The sequence below is a fragment of the Salmo salar genome, chromosome 29, assembly GCF_965601325.2.
Source record: "Salmo salar chromosome 29, fSalSal1, whole genome shotgun sequence".
Classification (NCBI taxonomy): Eukaryota; Metazoa; Chordata; class Actinopteri; order Salmoniformes; family Salmonidae; genus Salmo; species Salmo salar.
Window position 1 is genome coordinate 16,882,088 of NC_138319.1, and position 21,130 is coordinate 16,903,217.

The window sequence follows — 21,130 nt, forward strand, 5'->3', positions numbered from 1 at the left end:
TTTTCTTATTTATGAATTTGCACATTGTTTTTTATGTTACAAATTCATTAAACATTAATTTGCATTTTAATACCACAGCTCAAAACAGCCATGATGTAACATGGTAATTAGAGAGCCAAAACCAACACTAGGCTGCACTAAATGGAAATGACATTTGCATGAATCTTAATTAAAAATTATCCCTGTGAAAAAGAAATGTGAACTTCTCTCCTGTTCTGAATAGGTGTACATTTTTTTCCCTTCTCTGAAATGTAGCTTATGTGTTCTATTTTTTGTTAGTACTAATATTTTCATGATTACTCTGAGCTCACAATTGACGTGAGATTGACAAATGTGTTGTTGATGGCGGTACCTTAGTTCTTGTGACCTTCCTAGGTTTATCCACAGGTTGCAGCCTTGAATGTAGAACCACTCTGAAACCACTCTTATTCCTGTCAGTCAGTCTTTGGCCTCCGCATGTCAGATTAGCTAAGGTTTTCTCCATCTGCGGTGGCCTTAAGACTTGACCTACATGTCTGTTTGGATCAAACGGTTTCTGTTTTGATATGTTAGCATTTGACAGAGCTTATAGTAGACATTAAATGCTAAACACACTCTCTCTTTTCTCTCTCTCTCTCTCTCTCTCTCTTACTCTCTCTCTCTCTCTCTCTCTCTCATCCCCAGTGGTTATGAATTTGACTATGACTACTACAGGGATGATTTCTACAGTCGGTACGTATTGAATAATTCACTTACTTTTATGACGTTTGAAAAAACTGTAAATTACGTTATGCCAAATGCAAAACCGGTCAAATGAAAAATTCCCGGAAATATGGAAATGTACTCAGCAAAGTACCTTCTGCTTCAAGTAGTTTTTGCTAAGCAACCTTCTCTCCGAATATGAATAAGATAACTTTTCAGTCGTTTCATCCATTTGAAAAGACTGAGTAGAGCACGTCCTTAAACTTTATCAACCCGTGTTTTCTTTCTCTAATTTGTTTTGGTGTTCAGTGCTTTAATCTGCTGAGACATTTACTAAATGTCAACTCGGACAGAGCTGTGACAAAAATCAACTGGCGCTGTGAAATGAGTCAAGGAAGACACATCACTTTGACATTTACATCTTATTTTATTTATCCCCCTTCTTTTAAAGATGGATGGGAAGATAATTGATAGTACATTAGAGTGTAATAGTAATTTGATCAGTGTGAAAAATAATGAAAAGTCAGGCTTGTGAGAGATTTGACATTTATTTGCATCCAAAAGGACACACTTCAATTGGAATGTTTCAAAATGGTAGAGTACAGATTTGTACGTCATTGATAAGGAACAATTTAAGAAGTCATAGAATGAGATAAAGTATACTGTATAGAAAGATAATGTGAGACAGAGGCATAGGCTATGAATAATAGGTTGTACAAATGGATTGCCTGCATTTGAAAATATGACAATTTGATAAGCAAATCCATGTCAGATAGACCTACAGTAGATAACCATTACACAGCTACCATCAATGTTATATGTAATAGATAGATTGTTGGGAGATATACTTCATAAGTCATTGATGACAAAATACATACTGTGAGGTGTAATCATTATAGTCATGCCGGTTGGTGCGAATACACAGTAGTAGGGATTGATTGAAGCTCAATGTTAAATTCATATCTAAGCCAATATGACACCAATGTCGATGAAAATTTGCAAATCAATTTGATTGGAGGTACACGACTCACTCCCCGCCTCACGTCATGATCCGTCCGGCCATTACAGAGAACCTTTATACCGTATTTTCAACAGGGTCGTTATCATTAGGGTCGTCCAGATTCTTGGGGCCCAAGATTAAAACGAGGCTGCGGCGTCCACAAGGTGACAATTACACTTGGATATATTTGGACTCAATACGTTTGTAGGTGCAGCAGTTTTTATTAAATGTATAATTTATCGCTCACATGCACATTTCAGTCCTTTAAGAACCAACGAAGTGCTACCTTTTTGTAACATTTTTGACAATTAAATCAAATTTTATTAGTCACATGCACAGAATAAAACCGGTGTAGACCTTACAGTGAAATGCTTACTTACGAGCCCCTAACCAACAATGCAGTTTAAAATGCAAATAGTCTGGGTAGCCATTTGATTAGGTGTTCAGGAGTCTTATGGCTTGGGTTAGAAGCTGTTTAGAAGCCTCTTGGACCTAGACTTGGTGCTCCGGTACCGCTTGCTGTGCGGTAGCAGTGAGAACAGTCTATGACTAGGGTGGCTGGAGTCTTTGACAATCTTTAGTGCCTTCCTCTGACACCGCCTGGTATAGAGGTCCTGGATGGCAGGAAGCTTGGCACCAGTGATGTACTGGGCCGTTCGCAATACTCTCTGTAGTGCTTTGCGGTCGGAGGCCGAGCAGTTACCATACCAGGCAGTGATGCAACCAGTCAGTATGCTCTCGATGGTGCAGCTGTTGAAACCTTTGAGGATCTGAGGACCCATGCCAAATCTTTTCAGTCTCCTGAGGGGGAAAAGGTTTTGTCGTGCCCTCTTCATGACTGTCTTGGTGTGCTTGGACCATGTTAGTTTGTTGGTGATGTGGACACCAAGGAACTTAAAGCGCTCAACCTGCTCCACTGCAACCCCGTCGATGAGAATGGGGGTGTGCTCTGTCCTCTTTTTCCTGTAGTCCACAATCATCTCCTTTGTCTTGATCACATTGAGGGAGAGGTTGTTGTCCTGGCACCACACGGCCAGGTCTTTGACCTCCTCCCTATAGGCTGTCTCGTCATTGTTGGTGATCAGGCCTACCACTGTTGTGTCATCGGCAAACTTAATGATGGTGTTGGAGTCGTGCCTGGCTGTGCAGTCATGAGTGAACAGGGAGTACACTAGGGGACAGAGCACGCACCCCTGAGGGGACCCTGTGTTGAGAATCAGTGTGACGGATGTGTTGTTACCTACCCTTACCACCTGGGGGCGGCCCGTCAGGAAGTCCAGGATCCAGTTGCAGAGGGAGGTGTTTTGTCCCAGGGTCCTTAGCTTATTGATGAGCTTTGAGGGAACTATGGTGTTGAACGCTGAGCTGTAATCAATCAATAGCATTCTCACATTGGTGGTCCTTTTGTCCAGGTGTGAAAGGGCAGTGTGGAGTGCAATAGAGATTGCATCATCTGTGGATGTGTTGAGGTGGTATGCAAATTGGAGTGGATCTAGGGTTTCTGGGATAATGGTGTTGATGTGAGCCATGATCAGCCAATCAAAGCACTTCATGACTACAGACATGAGTGCTACTGGTCGGTAGTCATTTAGGCAGGTTGCCTTCGTGTTCTTGGGCACAGGCACTATGGTGGTCTGCTTAAAATATGTTGGTATTACAGACTCGGACAGAGAAAGGTTAAAAATGTCAGTAAAGACACTTGCTAATTGGTCAGCGCATGCTCGCAGTACACGTCCTGGTAATCCGTCTGGCCCTGCGGCCTTGTGAATGTTGACCTGTTTAAAGGTCTTACTCACATCGGCTGCGGAGAGCGTGATCACACAGTCATCTGAAACAGCTGGTGCTCTCATGCATGTTTCAGTGTTACTTGCCTTGAAGCGAGCATAAAAGTAGTTTAGCTCGTCTGGTAGGCTCGTGTCGCTTGGCACCTCTCGGCTGTGCTTCCCTTTGCAGTCTGTAATGGTTTGCAAGCCCAGCCACATCCGACGAGCGTCAAATCCCGGTGTTGTACGATTCAATCTTCGTCCTGTATTGACGCTTTGCCTGGTTGATGGTTCGTCGGAGGGCATAGTGGGATTTCTTATAAGCTTCCGGGTTAGAGTCCCGCTCCTTGAAAGCGGCAGCTCTAGCCTTTAGCTCAGTGCAGATGTTGCCTGTAATCCATGGCTTCTGGTTGGGGTATTTACATACGGTCACTGTGGGGATGAAGCCAATGACTGATGTGGTGTACTCCTCAATGTCATCGGAGGAATTCCTGAACATATTCCAGTCTGTGCAGTCTGTAGTTTAATCTTGCACGTAGGTCATCAATTCTATTCTCCAAAGATTGTACGTTTGCTAGCAGAATGGAAGGAAGTGGGGGTTTATTTGATCGCCTACGAATTCTCAGAAGGCAGCCCACCCTTTGGCCCCTTTTTCTCCGTCTCCTCTTCACGCAAATCACGGGGATTTGGGCCTGTTCCTGAGAAAGCAGTATATCGTTCGCGTTGAGCTCATCAGACTCATTAACTTCTCTAGGGCCAGTGGGACGATTTCGTCCCACCGACGTAACAGCCAGTGGAATCCCGTGGCGCATTATTCAAATACCTTAGAAATGCTATTACTTCAATTTCTCAAACATATGACTATTTTACACCATTTTAAAGACAAGACTCTCGTTAATCTAACCACACTGTCCGATTTCAAAAAGGCTTTACAACGAAAGCAAAACATTAGATTATGTCAGCAGAGTACCCAGCCAGAAATAATCAGACACCCATTTTTCAAGCTAGCATATAATGTCACATAAACCCAAATCACAGCTAAATGCAGCACTAACCTTTGATGATCTTCATCAGATGACAATCTTAGGACATTATGTTATACAATACATGCATGTTTTGTTCAATCAAGTTCATATTTATATCAAAAACCAGCTTTTTACATTAGCATGTGACGTTCAGAACTAGCATACCCCCCGCAAACTTCCGGTGAATTTACTAAATTACTCACGATAAACGTTCACAAAAAACATAACAATTATTTTAAGAATTATAGATACAGAACTCCTCTATGCACTCGCTATGTCCGATTTTAAAATAGCTTTTCGTTGAAAGCACATTTTGCAATATTCTAAGTAGATAGCCCGGCATCACAGGGCTAGCTATTTAGACACCCAACAAGTTTAGCCCTCACCAAAGTCAGATTTACTATAAGAAAAATGTTATTACCTTTGCTGTTCTTCGTCAGAATGCACTCCCAGGACTTCTACTTCAATAACAAATGTTGGTTTGGTTCCAAATAATCCATAGTTATATCCAAATAGCGGCGTTTTGTTCATGCGTTCAAGACACTATCCGAAAGGGTAAAGAAGGGTGACGCGCACGACGCGTTTCGTGACCAAAAAATTCTAAATATTCCATTACCGTACTTCGAAGCATGTCAACCGCTGTTTAAAATAAATTTTTATGCCATTTTTCTCGTAAAAAAGCGATAATATTCCGACCGGGAAATCGTGTTTTAGTACAAAGAGAGAAAATAAAAACATGGTGTCGCCCCGTGCACGCGCCTCAGTCTGATGGTCCTCTGATAGAGCACTTACCAAAGGCGCTAATGTTTTTCAGCCTGGGGCTGGAATTACATCATTCAGCTTTTTCCCGGGTTCTGAGAGCCTATGGGAGCCGTAGGAAGTGTCACGTTACAGCAAAGATCCTAAGTTTTCAATAAACAGAGCCAAGAAGAACAAGGAATGGTCAGAGAGGGTACTTCCTGTACAGAATCTTCTCAGATTTTTGCCTGCCATATGAGTTCTGTTATACTCACAGACACCATTCAAACAGTTTTAGAAACTTTAGGGTGTTTTCTATCCAAAGCCAATAATTCTATGCATATTCTAGTTTCTGGGCAGTAGTAATAACCAGATTAAATCGGGTACGTTTTTTATCCGGCCGTGTAAATACTGCCCCCTAGCCCTAACAGGTTAAAGGAAAAAAGATTCTGCCAGTCTATGGTGAGTAATCGCAGTCCTGATGTCCAGAAGTTGTTTTCGGTCATAAGAGATGGTAGCGGCAACATTATGTACAAAAGAAGTTTAAAAAAAAGAAGTTACAAAAAACACGAATAAAAAAAATAAAAAACACAATCGGTTGGGGACACGTAAAATGTCTGCCTCCTTCTCCAGTGCCATTCAGCCAAATCTGAGTTCTGAAACCTGGACCAACAACTCCGTTTCTGAGTAACAGCAGCAGCTAGCTAGTAGCAGGCTAGCAGCAGCTAGCTAGTTAATACCAGTATATGAGAAGCAAGCTACAAGCAAAGGAAGCTAGCTAGCTAGGTATATTTTGCTATGGAAGGTTTTCCATATGGCTGAAGTCATCAGTGTAAACTAAATCAGAGCACAAATAAATAAGCTAGCGAACGTCCTTGGCTGCTATTATAGCACATTGCTCATCTAGCTACTCCGGAATGATACAGCCGAACTGGCTAGATAGCTACGTGTGCAGCCAGATGTTAGTTTCAGCACAAACACTGCTAACATTTCCTCAACCAAGACCAGCCTATCACAACTCAAACTGTTGCTGATAAAACAAATTGTCTTGCTAGGAAACAGTTGAATCTAAACCCAGCCAATGCACATTGGGCTCCCGAGTGGCACAGCGGTCTAAGGCACTGCATCTCAGTGCAAGAGGCATCACTGCAGTCCCTGGTTTGAATCCAGACTGCATCACGTCTGGCCATGATTGGGAGTCCCATATGGCGGCAATTGGCCCAGCGTTGGCCGGGGTAGGCCGTCATTGTAAATAAGAATTTGTTCTTAACTGACTTGCCTAGTTAAATAAAAAAAACATGCAAGTAGTGCATCGGCTGTGCATTGCAGTGAGTGTGCACATGCTAATTAGCTATATCAGCACACGAGACAGAAGACACGTCTTTGTTCAAGCATCCAGAACAAGTTCCAGCACTTACCTTATGATGCATTAATTCAGTACACCTTCCTCGGTCAATGCAATTTTCTTCATGTGATTTTAATCCGAATTTGCACTGACTGACCAACAGTGCCAAGTTACTTCTCAGTGTATTCCCATTTTAAAATATGTATTTTCCAGACGTTGAAGTTAGGTTCATTTTAGCTTTTGAATGAAAGGTTAAAATAAGTATTTTCAGGAAGTTTTAAATATGTTTTTTTCAGACATTGCAAATTCGTATTTTCCAGACATTGAAAATACCTATTTTCCGGACATTGAAAGGTTTTTCTTCGGTTGTTGAATGTTGAAAACACTTTCTCTACTTTTTTACTGTAATGTACTGCACTTTTCTGTGCTCTACTGCAGTGGTTCTCAAACCTCTCCTCGGTGGCCCCCAGATGTGTCACAATTTTGCTGTAGCTCTGAACTAGCTATTGAGATTCAGGTGTGCTAGCTCTGGAATAGATCAATTAAATGGAACAGCCTAGGGTCCCCATGGAGAGATTTAAGAACCACTACTGTACTGTACTGTGCTGTCCAAACTTGTGAAACATAGATGTCTATGATTGGTTCAGATTTGGCCCGTTTTCCCATCTATGTATGGGCCAAATCAAGGCCAGTCCAGATCGGACCAAATCTCAACCAAACATTAGACGTCTATGATTGATTCAGATTTGGTCCAGACCAGAATCACAATCTACGTCTGTGGACGAGATTCCCTAAAACCAAGCCACTTCGATACAGCTACAACGTTTTTGTAATGCTCTCCTAATTAAGTAGCAGTTTAGGAGTATTCGATTAAGTTTAGGAAAAGGGTTAGCAAAAATGCTGCAAAAATGCTTTCCTAACCTGCTTTGAAAAGTCACTTGAATCATAGCGAGTCCTGTCCGTGGACATTGAAATCAAGGCTGGTCCGGACTGCACCAAACAAACGAAAAAAGACGTCCAAAAGACGTCAGCGTAGGTCCCCTTTGTGGGAAGTAGCCATCAACTAGTAGAAACCTGGAGGGGGGTCTGGGGGTACTTCCCCTGATATATATATTTTTTTTAATTCTCCAAATGCTCACTAAGCCAACTTATTCAGTACTTTGAGAGTCACTTACAGGAACTGGTATTTGCTTAATGTAAAGCAGCTGTTGATATTCACCCCCTCCCCTCTTTAAAGGAAGAATCCATATGTTTTGCATAAAGACAAATAGACATGTCTATGAAGTAATAGCCAGGGCCCGTTTACAAGTGTTTTAATGATGCATTGTTTGTATAACGGCCGAAGAACTAACATGCGTATCCCAAAATACCACGTAGGGAACTTATTGAATGTATGAAGAACTTTCAATAAGTGCGTCGTCAGAGCATGTGTCGATACTGATAGGATCGAAAGAAAGGCAGTACTGCTCTCGGATCAGCGTTCTCCATTCATTAGATACTGATGATGGATCAGCTCCGAGAAAGAAAGGATCACCTATGGCAGCAAATATTGAGGCAGTTAATTCTAATGCTTAGGCTATGCACTAAATGGAATATTTGGAACATCATTGCGCACATGTTGTTAGGCCTACACATCATGAAATCGAGGCAAGAATTACAGACAGTAGCCTACAATTAGAAAAATAAAACTCAATCGATTGAACTTGAAATTGATTCAATATGATTGAAATACAGTGCCTTCAAAAATACTTTTCCCACATTTTGTTGTGTTAGTGTCACGCTCTGACCTAGGAGAGCTGTGTTTTCTCTGTTTAGTTAGGTCAGGGTGTGATAGGTGGGTGGGCATTCTATGTTTTTGTTTTCTATGTTTTGGCCAGGTATGGTTTCCAATCAGAGGCAGCTGTCTATCGTTGTCTCTGATTGGAAGCCATACTTAGGCAGCCTGTTTTTCCTGTGTTGGTGTGGGTAGTTTATTTCCGTTTTGTTAGTATACCTGACGGAACTGTTGGCTGTCGTTTTGTTGTTTTTGTTTAAGTGTTTTCATTAAAGTGAAGTATGAGCACTCTACACGCTGCGCCTTGGTCCCCTTTATACGAACCTCGTTACAGTTAGAGCTTAAAAATTATTCAATGGAGATGTTTTGGTCACTGGCCTACACACAATACCCCATAATGCCAAAGTGGAATTATGTTTTTTCAAATATTTACAAATTAAATAAAAATGAAAATTCAACCCCTTTGTTATTACAAACCTAAGTTCAAGAGCAAAAATGTGCTTAACAAGTCACATAATAAGTTGCATGGACTCACTCTGTGTGCATTAATATTGTTTAACATGATTTTTGAATGACTACCTCATCTCTGTACTCCACACATATTATCTGTAAGGTCCCTCAGTCGAGCAGTGAATTTCAACCACAGATTCAACCACAAAGACCCGAGAGGATTACCAATGCCTCGCAAAGAAGGGCACCTATTGATAGATGGGTAAAAATAAGCAGACATTGAATATCCTAATGAGCATAGTGAAATTATTAATTACACTTTCAATACACCCAGTCACTACAAGGATACAGGCGTCCTTCCTTACTCAGTTGCCGGAGAAGAAGGAAACCGATCATGGATTTCACCATGAGGCCAATGGTGACTTTAAAACAGTTACACAGTTTAATGGCTATGATAGGAGAAAGCTGAGGACAGATCAACAACGTTGTAGTTACTCCACAATACTAACCTAATTGACAGAATGAAAAGGACGCCTGTACAGAATACAAATATTCCAAAACATGCATCTTGTTTGCACCAAGACACTAAATACTTCAAAAAATGTGGAAAAGCAATTCACTTTTGGTCCCGAATACAAATTGTTATGTTTGGGGCAAATCCAATTATTGAGTACCACTCTTCATATTTTCAAGCATAGTGGTGGCTGCATCATCATATGGATATGCTGGGGAGGTTTTCAGGGGGGGGGGAAATGAAACAGAATGGAGCAAAGTACAGGCAATATCCTAGAGAAAAACCTGCTTTCCACTCGACACTGAGAGATTAATTCACCTTTCAGTAGGACAATAACCTAAAACACAACGCCAAATCTACACTGGAGTTGCATTCCAAGAAGACCATGAATGTTCCTGAGTGGCCAAGTTACAGTTTTGACTTAAATCGGCTTGAAAATGATGGCAAGACATGAACATTGTTGTCTAGTAATGATCAACAACCAACTTGACAGAGCTTGAAGGATTGTCCAAATAAAAATGTGAAAATATTGTACAATCAAGGTGTGCCACCATCTTAGACTTACCCAGAAAGACTCACAGCTGCAATCGCTGCCAAAGGGATTCTAACATGTATTGACACAACGAAATGTAACACAACAAAATGTGGAATAAGTCAAAGGGTATGAATACTTTCTGAAGGAACTGTAAATGCAATCAATTTTATCCCACTTTGTAACACAACTACACACAGTAGGCATAAGTCTACTGTATGTAGCTTACCGTATTTATATTTGAATGCAGTCATCTCGGTTTTCATTTGAGGCATCTTTTTTACCCTTTGCTTGTTTATAACAATTGCAAAGACATTGGCAATTTTAGATTTTAGTAAACTTCGTTGTGAAGTTATCGACGGTCACAGAGGGACAGATAAACATCTTTATTCTAGGTTTAGCAGAGATCTTCTATGTATGAAGTGGGCAAAAAAGCATCTAATGACCCAGTTATCTGTTCTACGGGTGGTCTGAGGCAGTCGATAAATAACGAGTGTTTTCAACTTTAGTAAAGATGGTTTTGGGAAACAGCTCTGAGATGTAACCATGTGCCTACAAAGGTTTTAACGATGAACTTAGCCTTAAGATGCTTTTAGGAAACCGGGCCTTGGACAATAAATCGTGTGAGACAAAACACATAATTTGAAGCGCAAATTACATTTTTGAAAGTTACTTTTTGCATGTGGAAATATTTTTGATAATTTTGTATAATCACCTTTCAGTGTAAAAACGATTGAAATTAAAAACAAAAAACAATGTTTTCAGTGAGAAGTAGGCAGGGGTCTGAAGCTGAAAAAGCAAGGAAATTCACATGAGCACCACAATGCCTACACCACCCATGCTCTACTAAACAAGTGTTTCTGAGCTTACTGTATGTCAATGTTACATAGGTAAGCTAATGGTTACAGAAATCAGGAATGGCGACATGCTCTATAGACCTCTATATGAGTGACTGTGTCCAGCACACCACCCTGTTGTTATGTTGGGCACCTACTGACCAAACAAGTATGTTGGGAAATATATATTTTTCCTCAATGACATGTATTGCTAAAATAAATGTTTAAGAACATACAGGCAGGCACCACATTACTACATTACAAAACAGCTTGCTCAGTCAAGTATGATGGCCCTTTAAGTATAAAAGCAAAGCTTGCTTTCATACAATAAAAAAGCTTGAAAAGGTAGTGGAATGGGATTAGTGGATTCCAATACTTTAACTTGTATGCGATGCAAATCACATTATTGTGGGAGCACCTCTTCTAATAGTATGAATTAGGCTGTTTGATCTCTATGGGTGTAATTTCCTCCTGTCCTCAGGCTGTTTGATCTCTATGGGTGTAATTCCCTCCTGTCCTCAGGCTGTTTGACTACCACGGCCGGGTGGCCCCACCCCCCAGGGCGGTGATCCCCTTGAAGCGCTCCCGGGTCCTGGCTCCATCCACACGACGTGGGAAGACATCCTTCCCCATCAAGACCACCTCCTCTTCCTCCTCTTCCTCCAGACCACCCACCTCCTCCTCCTCCTCTACCTCTTCCGGACTCAAGTGTAGGTTCACCAACTGTTATACTGTATATGTGGCTGATTCCAATGTAGCAATACTAGGATTGGAAAATGATTAACACATATGGCTAACATTCAGCTAAACATAATAGATATTGTATCGTCGAATGTGAGGGGGATAAATAATCCAATGAAGCAGGAAAATATGTACAGACAGATTAAGTTGCTTAATATAGAACAAGTATTTCACATTGGTAAACCATCTGAAATAAAAGAAGACTTACCAAGTGATTTTACTCTCCCTTAACAAAAGGAGCTGTCATGTCCCAACCTACCTCAGCACAACTTGCACTTTCTCTGCCGCTATAAAAAGCAATGCCGTTTCCAGAGACAACAGGAACGAGCAACAGCAATGTAGAGCGCAAACAGAACGCTGTATCCTTCCAGTCAGAAACGATTCGTCCATATCTGCCTCTGACCCACATTGAATCGTTTGATTAGCAAATGAACAATAAGACCACGTTTTACATTTAACGTGCTGATCAGAGTTCTGTGTTCCTGAACAGCAGTCTATAAGGAACGGGCTGTATAATTGGACTCAGTGTGTGGTCTGTACGGTTTCTGCTTCTCCCTTATTCAGTGCAGTGTTATCAGTACCCACAGCTTGCTAACGTCAGTCAAGGGGCTCTGATGCAGTGGACTTATGGAGGGAGCGGAAAAACATGTTTTCCTCCTTTTTTGGATAGACTATATTGATTTTTCTCCAAGCCGGGCATCACGGTTCTATATCTGGTAGCCACAGTCGCTAAAGTCAGAACCGTGAGAAATTGCTGTTTCTATTGACGTAGATGGATTGGGAGCAGGCTATGATTTGGGTAGGTGGATCTATATAGTTTGTAGGGGCTGTGGTGCATAACAGCCATTCAGATCCTATGTAAGCCATAGCTGTCAAAGACAAGGCCTAGCAGACAAATGGACTAATATTCACAGTATTGACCTCTTTGTCCTCTACAATTCAATAGAGATAAGCTCTGCATACGACAACAAAAGTAATGCCAGTGGCAAAACAGACCATATTGTTCAGAGCATGCTGGAGATTTCCCTAGCGCTCTATTTGACTTAAAGCTATCCAGGGTTTGAAATGACTTCGGTAAAAACAATCTGAACTCTCCTTGTCTAGTGCAATCTTCATCTTGCAGTGATTCAAAGAGACCGTCGCTATCTCCAAGAACACATTCCTCTCTATGGGTCATCGTTAAGTCCCAGAATAAGATCCATCCATCCACCCCATAGAAATAGAAGAGACTATGTTGTATTTCTCTGTAATGCTGAGCTATCAGAGGGTGCTGTTGATGAAATTATGTTGGATTAGGCTGGGTATGTTTGGAGTCTCTCTATCTGTGGCTCGTGTGGCTTATAGCACAAAGGAACAGGGCCTGAAGTCACTGATAAATTAGAAATGGCTCCACACTTTCTTATCATCAAAGGACAACTATAGTAAGTTGCCCAAAGCATACGCAGTTGTTGTTGACTGTTGAAATAACAAATTGCTGTGTGTGTGTGTGTGTGTGCATGCATGCATGCGTGTGCGTCTGTGCCTGTGCGCGCGCCTACCAAAAGCATTGAAGGAGGGAGACTTCATTGTATCCTATCACACCTCCTTGGCACCATTCTCTATCTCCACTATATCCTCTATACTTTCTATTTTCTCTGTCTGTGGTATGGTTGATCCAGAGCTCTCAACGCTCAAACAACAGAGTCCATGGCCTCTTTAGGGAATAACAGGTGGCTGGCTTGTGATTCCAATACACACGTTGACTCTGCATTGCATCTGAAGTAGGATTGCATACCAGACAAGCACAATGCTGCTTTGAATGGAGCGAATGCATTTACAAACACCACAGAATGCAAACACACGTTCTGTCCACACGTATGTCCTTACCGACCAATACTTTCAAGTACCCTCCACTTTAATTAAGATCAACAAGGGGTCATGTCACCTCTAGGGTCAGGTGCTTGTGGTTTGATGTTGGACTGGGCAAGAGAGACAAAGACCTCTATGGCTTCAACTGTGTCCAGGTCGTCATTGTAAATAAAGTTAAATAAGTTAAACTGATCAGCTAGGAAAGGGGCAATAGAAATAAGTTCCACCAGCCATATCTGCTTTCCTTAGAGATAAGGCTCTTTCTCCTGATCTAACAGCAACACTGTATACGCTTAGAAAAAAGGGTCCAAAAACGGTTCTTCTACTGTCCCCGTAGGAGAACCCTTTTGGTTCCAGGTTGAACTCTTTTGGGTTTCATGTAGAACTCTCTGTGGAAAGGGTTCTACATGGAACCCAATAGGATTCTCCCTGGAACCAAAAGTGTTCTACCTGGAACCAAAAAGGGTGCTTTAAAGTGTTCTCCTATGTGGACAGACAAAGAACCTTTTTAGGTTGTAGATAGCACCTTTTTTTCGAAGAGTGTAGGACATGTCCTTGGTGAAAAAGTAGAGGAGAGAACAACAGCAGGGAGCTTAATGATGTGCTTTTGTGTAATAAATCAATGTTTTAACAATAAATAGTGGCTACAAAGCACCATGAGATTGCACATAATGAACATTTCTACAACATTTATCAGAGGCTTCTGATTCGGCAACTAAAGCCCCAGAATTAAGTAATGGGAATGCTTCACACAGCCACTCATGCGTCCTCGTTCTGACACTGACCAGCTTTGATTGGTGTCAAAGTCCATTTTCTTATATCAGACTTGTGCTGTCTGTTTTTCCCTATTTTGACAGTTGTCAAATTTTCAACCATAAAAAAATTGACAACTGCACCATATAGATTGTAGAATGTTATATATATATATATATATACACATTCTTTCAACCAATAGAATGGTATAAATTCTTTCAACCAATAATGTTTATATATATATATATATACATACATACATACATACATACATACATACATACATACATACATACATACATACATACATACATACATACATACATACATACATATATATATAGTATGCATATATATAGTATGCCCCATACTGTATATGGGGCATACAACCATCCCAGCTCGGCAGATTTTTCTGCGAAAAGAGAGAATCATTAGATCATTTGTTTTGGTACTGTCTATGTACAGTAGCTTGTTTTTGGTCACAGGTCCAGGTATGGCTGAAGAATTCCAACATTTACCTGGAGCTAACTCTGCAGATAGCACTGCTGTGTGATATGAAAAGTCATAGTCAATCTATCAATGATATAATAATACTCTTAGCATAAATGTTATCTTTAATTTACAATCTTTAGAAACTATGAGAATAGAAAGGTTCAGAGCTTTTGTTGAACTTCAGAGCACAGTTCAAAAATATATGCCTGATAGAAATCGAAACTGAATGGTGTTCAGAGAGAGATGGAAGGGGTTGAGTGGAGCTGAAGGGTGGGACTAAAAATAAGAAGATAACTAATGTAAATTATAAACTGGGTGGTAAGGCACCTCGGGGGTTTGTGATATATGGTCAATATACCACGGCTAAGGGCTGTGTCCAGGCACTCCGCTTTGCATTGCGCCTAAGAACAGCCCTTAGCCGTAGTATATTGGCCATATACCACATCTCCTCAGGCCTTATTGCTTAAATATACAGTGTCCGTAAAATGAATATAGGTTCAAAACTTTTGTGAAACAGCACAGTTGGAAAATATGTGAAAAATAGAAATCAAAACTGCATGGTCTTCAGGGATAGATGGGAGGGGTTGAGGGTAGCTGAAGGATGGGACTAAAAATAAACAAAATATAACAATTGTAAAATATACTGTGTCTGTAAAATGTATATAGTATGTATTAGCTGGAAGTAGAAGCCTAAGTGTTGTTGTCCCTTAGTTAACACCAATTAGGGGAGGGGTGGTAGGGTTAGTTGAAAATAATAAAGGAAGATATATTTAAAAAATATATATACAATAGCAGTGAAAAGTTTGGACACGCCTAGTTATTCCAGGGTTTTTCTTTATTTTTACTATTTTCTACATTGTAGAATAATAGTGAAAAAAATCAAAACTATGAAATAACACAGAATCATGTAGTAACCAAAAAAGTGTTAAACAAATCAAATCACATTTATTTATATAGCCCTTCTTACATCAGCTGATATCTCAAAGTGCTGCACAGAAACCCAGCCTAAAACCCCAAACAGCAAGCAATGCAGGTGTAGAAGCACGGTGGCTAGGAAAAACTCCCTAGAAAGGCCAAAACCTAGGAAGAAACCTAGAGAGGAACCAGGCTATGAGGGGTGGCCAGTCCTCTTCTGGCTGTGCCAGGTGGAGATTATAACAGCACATGGCCTAGATGTTCAAACGTTCATAAATGACCAGCATTGTCAAATAATAATAATCATAGTAGTTGTCGAGGGTGCAACAAGTCAGTAACACAAGAGTAAGTGTCAGTTGGCTTTTTCATAGCCGATCTTTGAGAGTATCTCTACCGCTCCTGCTGTCTCTAGAGAGTTGAAAACAGCAGGTCTGGGACAGGTAGCACGTCCGGTGAATAGGTCAGGGTTCCAGCAGGTCTGGAACAACAGGTCTGGGACAGGTAGCACGTCCGGTGAACAGGTCAGGGTTCCATAGCTGCAGGCAGAACATTTTGAACTGGAGCAGCAGCACGGCCAGGTGAACTGGGGACAGCAACGAGTCATCAAGCCAGGTAGTCCTGAGGCATGGTCCTAGGGCTCAGGTCCTCCAAGAGAGAGAAAGAGAAATCAAAATATATTTGAGATCCTTCAAAGTAGCCACCCTTTGCCTTGATGACAGCTTTGCATACGCTTGGCATTCTCTCAACCAGTTACCTGGAATGCATTTTAATTAACAGGTGTGCCTTGATAAAAATTAATTAGTGTAATTTCATTCATTCTTGATGCGTTTGAGACAATCAGTTGTGTTGTGACAAGGTAGGGGTGGTATACAGAAGATAGCCGTATTTGGTAAAAGACCAAGTCCATATTATGGCAAGAACAGCTCAAATAAGCAAAGAGAAATGATAAACCATCATTACTTTAAGACATGAGAGCAGTCAATCCGGAAAATTTCAAGAACTTTGAAAGTTTCTTCAAGTACAATCGCAAAACGCATCAAGCGCTATGATGAAACTGGCTCTCATGAGGTCCGCCACAGGAAAGGAAGACCCAGAGTTACCTCTGCTGCAGAGGATAAGTTCATTAGAGTTACCAGCCTCAGAAATTGCAGCCCAAATGAATGCTTCACAGAGTTCAAGTAAGAGGCACATCTCAACATCAACTGTTCAGAGGAGACTGCGTGAAATGGGGCCTTCGTGGTCAAATTGCTGCAAAGAAATCACTACTAAAGGACAGTAATAAGAAGAAGAGACTTGCTTGGGCCAAGAAACACAAGCAATTGACATTAGACCGGAGAAAATCTGTCCTTTGGTCTGATGAGTCCAAATTTGAGATTTTTGGTTCCAACTGCCGTGTCTTTGTGAGACGCAGAGTAGGTGAACGGATGATCTCTGCATGTGTGGTTCCCACCGTGAATGAGTAGGTGTGTATACATATATATATATATATATATATATATATATATATATATATATATATATATATATATATATATATATATATATATATATATATCTTTATTTTTACTACACTTTTTTTGGTTACTACTGTGTTATTTTATAATGTTGATGTCTTGTGTCCAAACTATTGACTGGTACTGTGTGTGTGTGTGTGTGTGTGTGTGTGTGTGTGTGTGTGTGTGTGTGTGTGTGTGTGTGTGTGTGTGTGTGTGTGAATGGGGCATTGGAAATGATGCAGAAAATTACATTGATGGAATCCACAATCTATCAGCAATATTAAAGCTGATCTACCCCCTTAAAAAATATATATATATATAATGTTCAACCATCAAGATAGTGAAGCAGGATATAATTTTTTTAAACCCGGAATTCCTAGTACTTCCAGCGACTTAAGTATACAGCCTAATGTGTACTGTACATCAGAGAGATGGGCCTGCGCAGAATTAATCTGACGTCCGTCAGATATGGTTTATTTGGTAGGCCTATTTTTTAAGTGGATGTGATCTGCATTTCAAAGTCAAATCCCATACTGTGGTTGAATCCCAAATGGCACCCTATTCACTACCTGGTGCACTGCTTTTGACTTGAGGCTGTGGTCAAGAGAAATGAAATATATTGGAAATAATGTGTCATTTGGGATGCAGGCATTTTAGGTTGGCCAATTCTTACTTCAGCGTCTTTGGTTATGTATAGTGTAAGAATGCAGCCAAATAACATTTGACCACACCTCCACAAGTTCACAAACATCATGATGCTTATCAGTTTAGTTCTATTTTTATATATCTGTTTGAAATACATTACTTATTCACATAAGACAGAATTTATTCTATATTTATCAGCTTATTGTTATTATTAGCTTATCATATTTGAACCATGCAGTGCATTAATTTATTTACTGTTCATTGTTTGTTACAAAGACCTGGGTTAAAATACTATTTAGGGTATTTCAATTATTAAAAAATATATTTGGAAGTAAGTATCTGGATATTTTTTATTTGACAAGACAAGTTGAGTATCGGAATGTATTTGGAAATATACTTGGAAAGTATTGGCATGTATTTGAAAATACTCAACACTGACTCAGATACACTCCCATGCATTTAACCCAGGTATTTGAAAATAGTATTTGAAATAAGTATTTGAAAACACTTTCAAATATTAGTATATTTAAATGAAATTATTTGAAAATACTTTCAAATACTTCCAATAGAAGTAGTTGATTCTGCCACATTATTTAAAAATACTCAAATACACAGAAAATGTATTATTTAAATAACAAATAATGAAATACACATGTATTTGAACCCAGGTCTGTTGTTACATAATGTCAAAATGGCATCATCCCCTTTATGTTGTCTTATTATGTTCCCAAAAAGTAATCAGAAATTATAAGGAGAGAGGTTAGCTACAGCCACTAACGCAGGTAATGAGCAGGAATCAGACATCATGGTGGATGTAAGCCATGAACTAATCTCCTAATTGAAAGCAGTGGTTTCATATTTGGAATAGGAGAACTGTACACGGTCGGATAAATTGATATGTTCACCCCTGGAGAAAATGTAATTTGGCTTGATGATAGAATGATAGGGGGGTCCTGGGGTACGATCAGATGATAACATAGTTCTGCGATACTCGGTTTATGAAAATGAATCGTGGAGTGGTGTTTAAAAGAAAAATTATCTTGTAAAATAAACCCACACTATGGTATAATAAATCGATTTATTGTCTGTTTGTGTTTTTGATTATGTCTCAGCAGTGAAGACGGACCAGCTCCAGACCATTAAACGAGAGCTAACTCAGATCAAGATAAAGATCGACTCCCTGCTGGGTCGCCTGGAGAAGATCGAGAAACAGCAGAGAGCCGAGTCCGGTGAGGGGGGAGGGGGAGGGGGGACAAAGAGGGTAAGGGTGTCAGAGAGAAAGAGAGGGCAACGGGGGGAGAGAGAGATAGAGACGGAAAGAGAGAAAACATGTCAAAGAGAGAGAGGACAGTCTCACAGCAGGGGAGGTGAAGTAGAAGAACATTTAAAGCTTGTTCAGATGTTAAACACATTTTCACCAAGACTGATTAGTATGATGGCAGGAATCTCAATTGCAAGTCTCTCCTTATCCCCTCAGAGTAGCTAGTCAGCATCTTGTTACTTTTTGTCACCAGTTGTTACTTTGGTCTCATTTCTTTGTCCTCCTCTCACTCTTTCTTTCACGCTTTCTCTTCTTTTCACGTTTTCTCCAGAGGCTCAAAGAAAGTACGAGGACAACTGTGACTCTCTCCATGAGGAGTCTGTGTCGGAGACAGCTGAGAACTCCGGGGAGGAGGCTGGCAACAGGGCACTGGATGTCGAGGCCGGAGAGATGACCGACGGGGGCGAGGATGACTACGACGAAGAGGGCAGCCATCATCTGGTAAGGGAAGTGGGTGATGAAAGGGAGCCTGGAAGAGGGTCAGGGGAGATAGTGGTTTTAGGATAGGAGATTTAAATTGGGCACACCAGTCTTGCCCTTAAGAAAGTTAATTCTGACGAATTATTCAAGGCTCAAGATCTGAAAAGCAGTGTGAGGTTGCTCATGAGTAAATGATGAGTGTGCCACCACTGACAGTTTCTCCCTGACAGCCAAACTCAAGTGAAGGCGGTGGCAGGTCCCTGTTCATACACACACAAACGCACGCACGCGCGTGCACACACACACACCCCACACCACACACACTGTGATGGGTTGTAATTAAAACAGGGCGCTGCAGACATACCAGGGGGACTTGGAGGCCTGTCTTAACCGGTCCAAATATGAAAATGAAGATGGAGTTGCTACTGAGGGAACTGAAAGTGTTCTTCAAAGTCACCATTTTATACTCTATAAAGAACTAGACTGAGGGAAAAACGAAAGTATTTTTGACAACTTCTGGAACAGCTAAGATGACAGCTACAATTATTGATCCCTTCAGTCAACAACTCACCTTATTGATATTTCTCACAGTTATTATCACAAATAGAATGCTATTTGAGCATGTCATTTTCCTAAAGAATTATATGATCCCTGTTGTGTCACTAGAGTCTTGCTCCTCATAGAGTAAACATTATTTCAAGTTCAAGCAGGAAGATCAAAGGAATTATCTGTGTGGTTCATCTGTGGTTCAATGCCACCATGCTTTCCCCATTATGCGATATTTATGACCCATTATAAAATGGAGCGGGTGCATGCCGTCCAAGAGCTAAGCCTTGTCTTCTCGCTAATAGAAGAGATTATTTTTCCCAGCGAGTGTGTGGGATATTTATTTGTTTCTTCATTCAAGGTCATATTGATCAGATATGGTGGTAATGTGAAATGACCCAGGACATTTTTTTTTTCAAGTTGACAGTACTCTCCAACAACTTGGAAAAACCCTGATTTAAGTTCTGATTTGAGCAGGGTTTGTTTTATAGCTGATTACATTAGAACTGCCAAAATTGGATTTTAAATACTGATGCATTTTGTCCTTTTCTTTTCAGATAGAGAACCATGTTTCTGACATTGACAACTGAGAACAGGTAATAATTTGGAACCAATAAACTTTTGAAAATTATATAATCCAAGCTTGTTTCGTCAGTCATTTTAGGTTCTCTAACGTTTTCCTTTAGTTTCATGAACCTTAGTAAATCACAAATGTCACAATTATTGGAGTTTTTCTTTAGTCCTAGATTCAACCAGATCAAGCATTAACCCGCGGTAGCGGACACACACATAGCTGGTATTTTGGCGATGTCGGAAGTGTAACAGCGTTAGAGCTGTCAAATCGGTGAGCGGTTGCGTTTGCTGTCATTGTCACAAAGCCACACCCATCCCACTCGCATTAGAAGTTCAGAATGAGAAAGTGTAGGCTACTGAGAAATAATGACACTCAAATTGAAAAACATTCAACGAAATTACGAGGATCTCTATAAGTCTAACCGAGGTGCAGATTACATCTCACATTCCAGTGTTCAAACTTGTAAACAAGGCTGCATGAGATTTCTCTAAATGCGACTCTGTGCAGCCAATGACAATGTCCGCTTTAGGTTTAATGCCAGGAGCCGCTTGTGGATTTGACAGCTCTAACGCAGTTCCACCTCCGACACCGCCAAAACAACTGCTATGTGGAGGTTGGCTCGCGCGGATCTGATAGAATCTAGCCCTTAATCTTAACCATCACCAAGCATCGACTCATCAGTCATGTCCTAAAGTAAAAGCACTGTGACAGACGTAGGGCC

At 40.6% G+C, this 21,130-nt stretch overlaps 1 protein-coding gene across 3 annotated transcripts in view; it reads left to right on the forward strand.

Moving 5' to 3' along the window:
- ralylb (RALY RNA binding protein like b) overlaps positions 1-21,130 on the forward strand; it is a 149,730-nt gene that overhangs the window by 122,289 nt on the left and 6,311 nt on the right. For 2 of the 3 annotated variants that reach the window (XM_014180970.3, XM_014180969.3), the window contains exons 4-8: positions 664-711; positions 11,181-11,368; positions 18,661-18,777; positions 19,141-19,310; positions 20,393-20,431. In XM_014180970.3, coding sequence (XP_014036445.1) covers positions 664-711; positions 11,181-11,368; positions 18,661-18,777; positions 19,141-19,310; positions 20,393-20,425 — 556 coding nt within the window. In that variant the 3' untranslated portion in view covers positions 20,426-20,431. The remainder of the gene's footprint in view (positions 1-663; positions 712-11,180; positions 11,369-18,660; positions 18,778-19,140; positions 19,311-20,392; positions 20,432-21,130) is intronic. The other variant, XM_014180971.3, reaches the window with a different exon arrangement.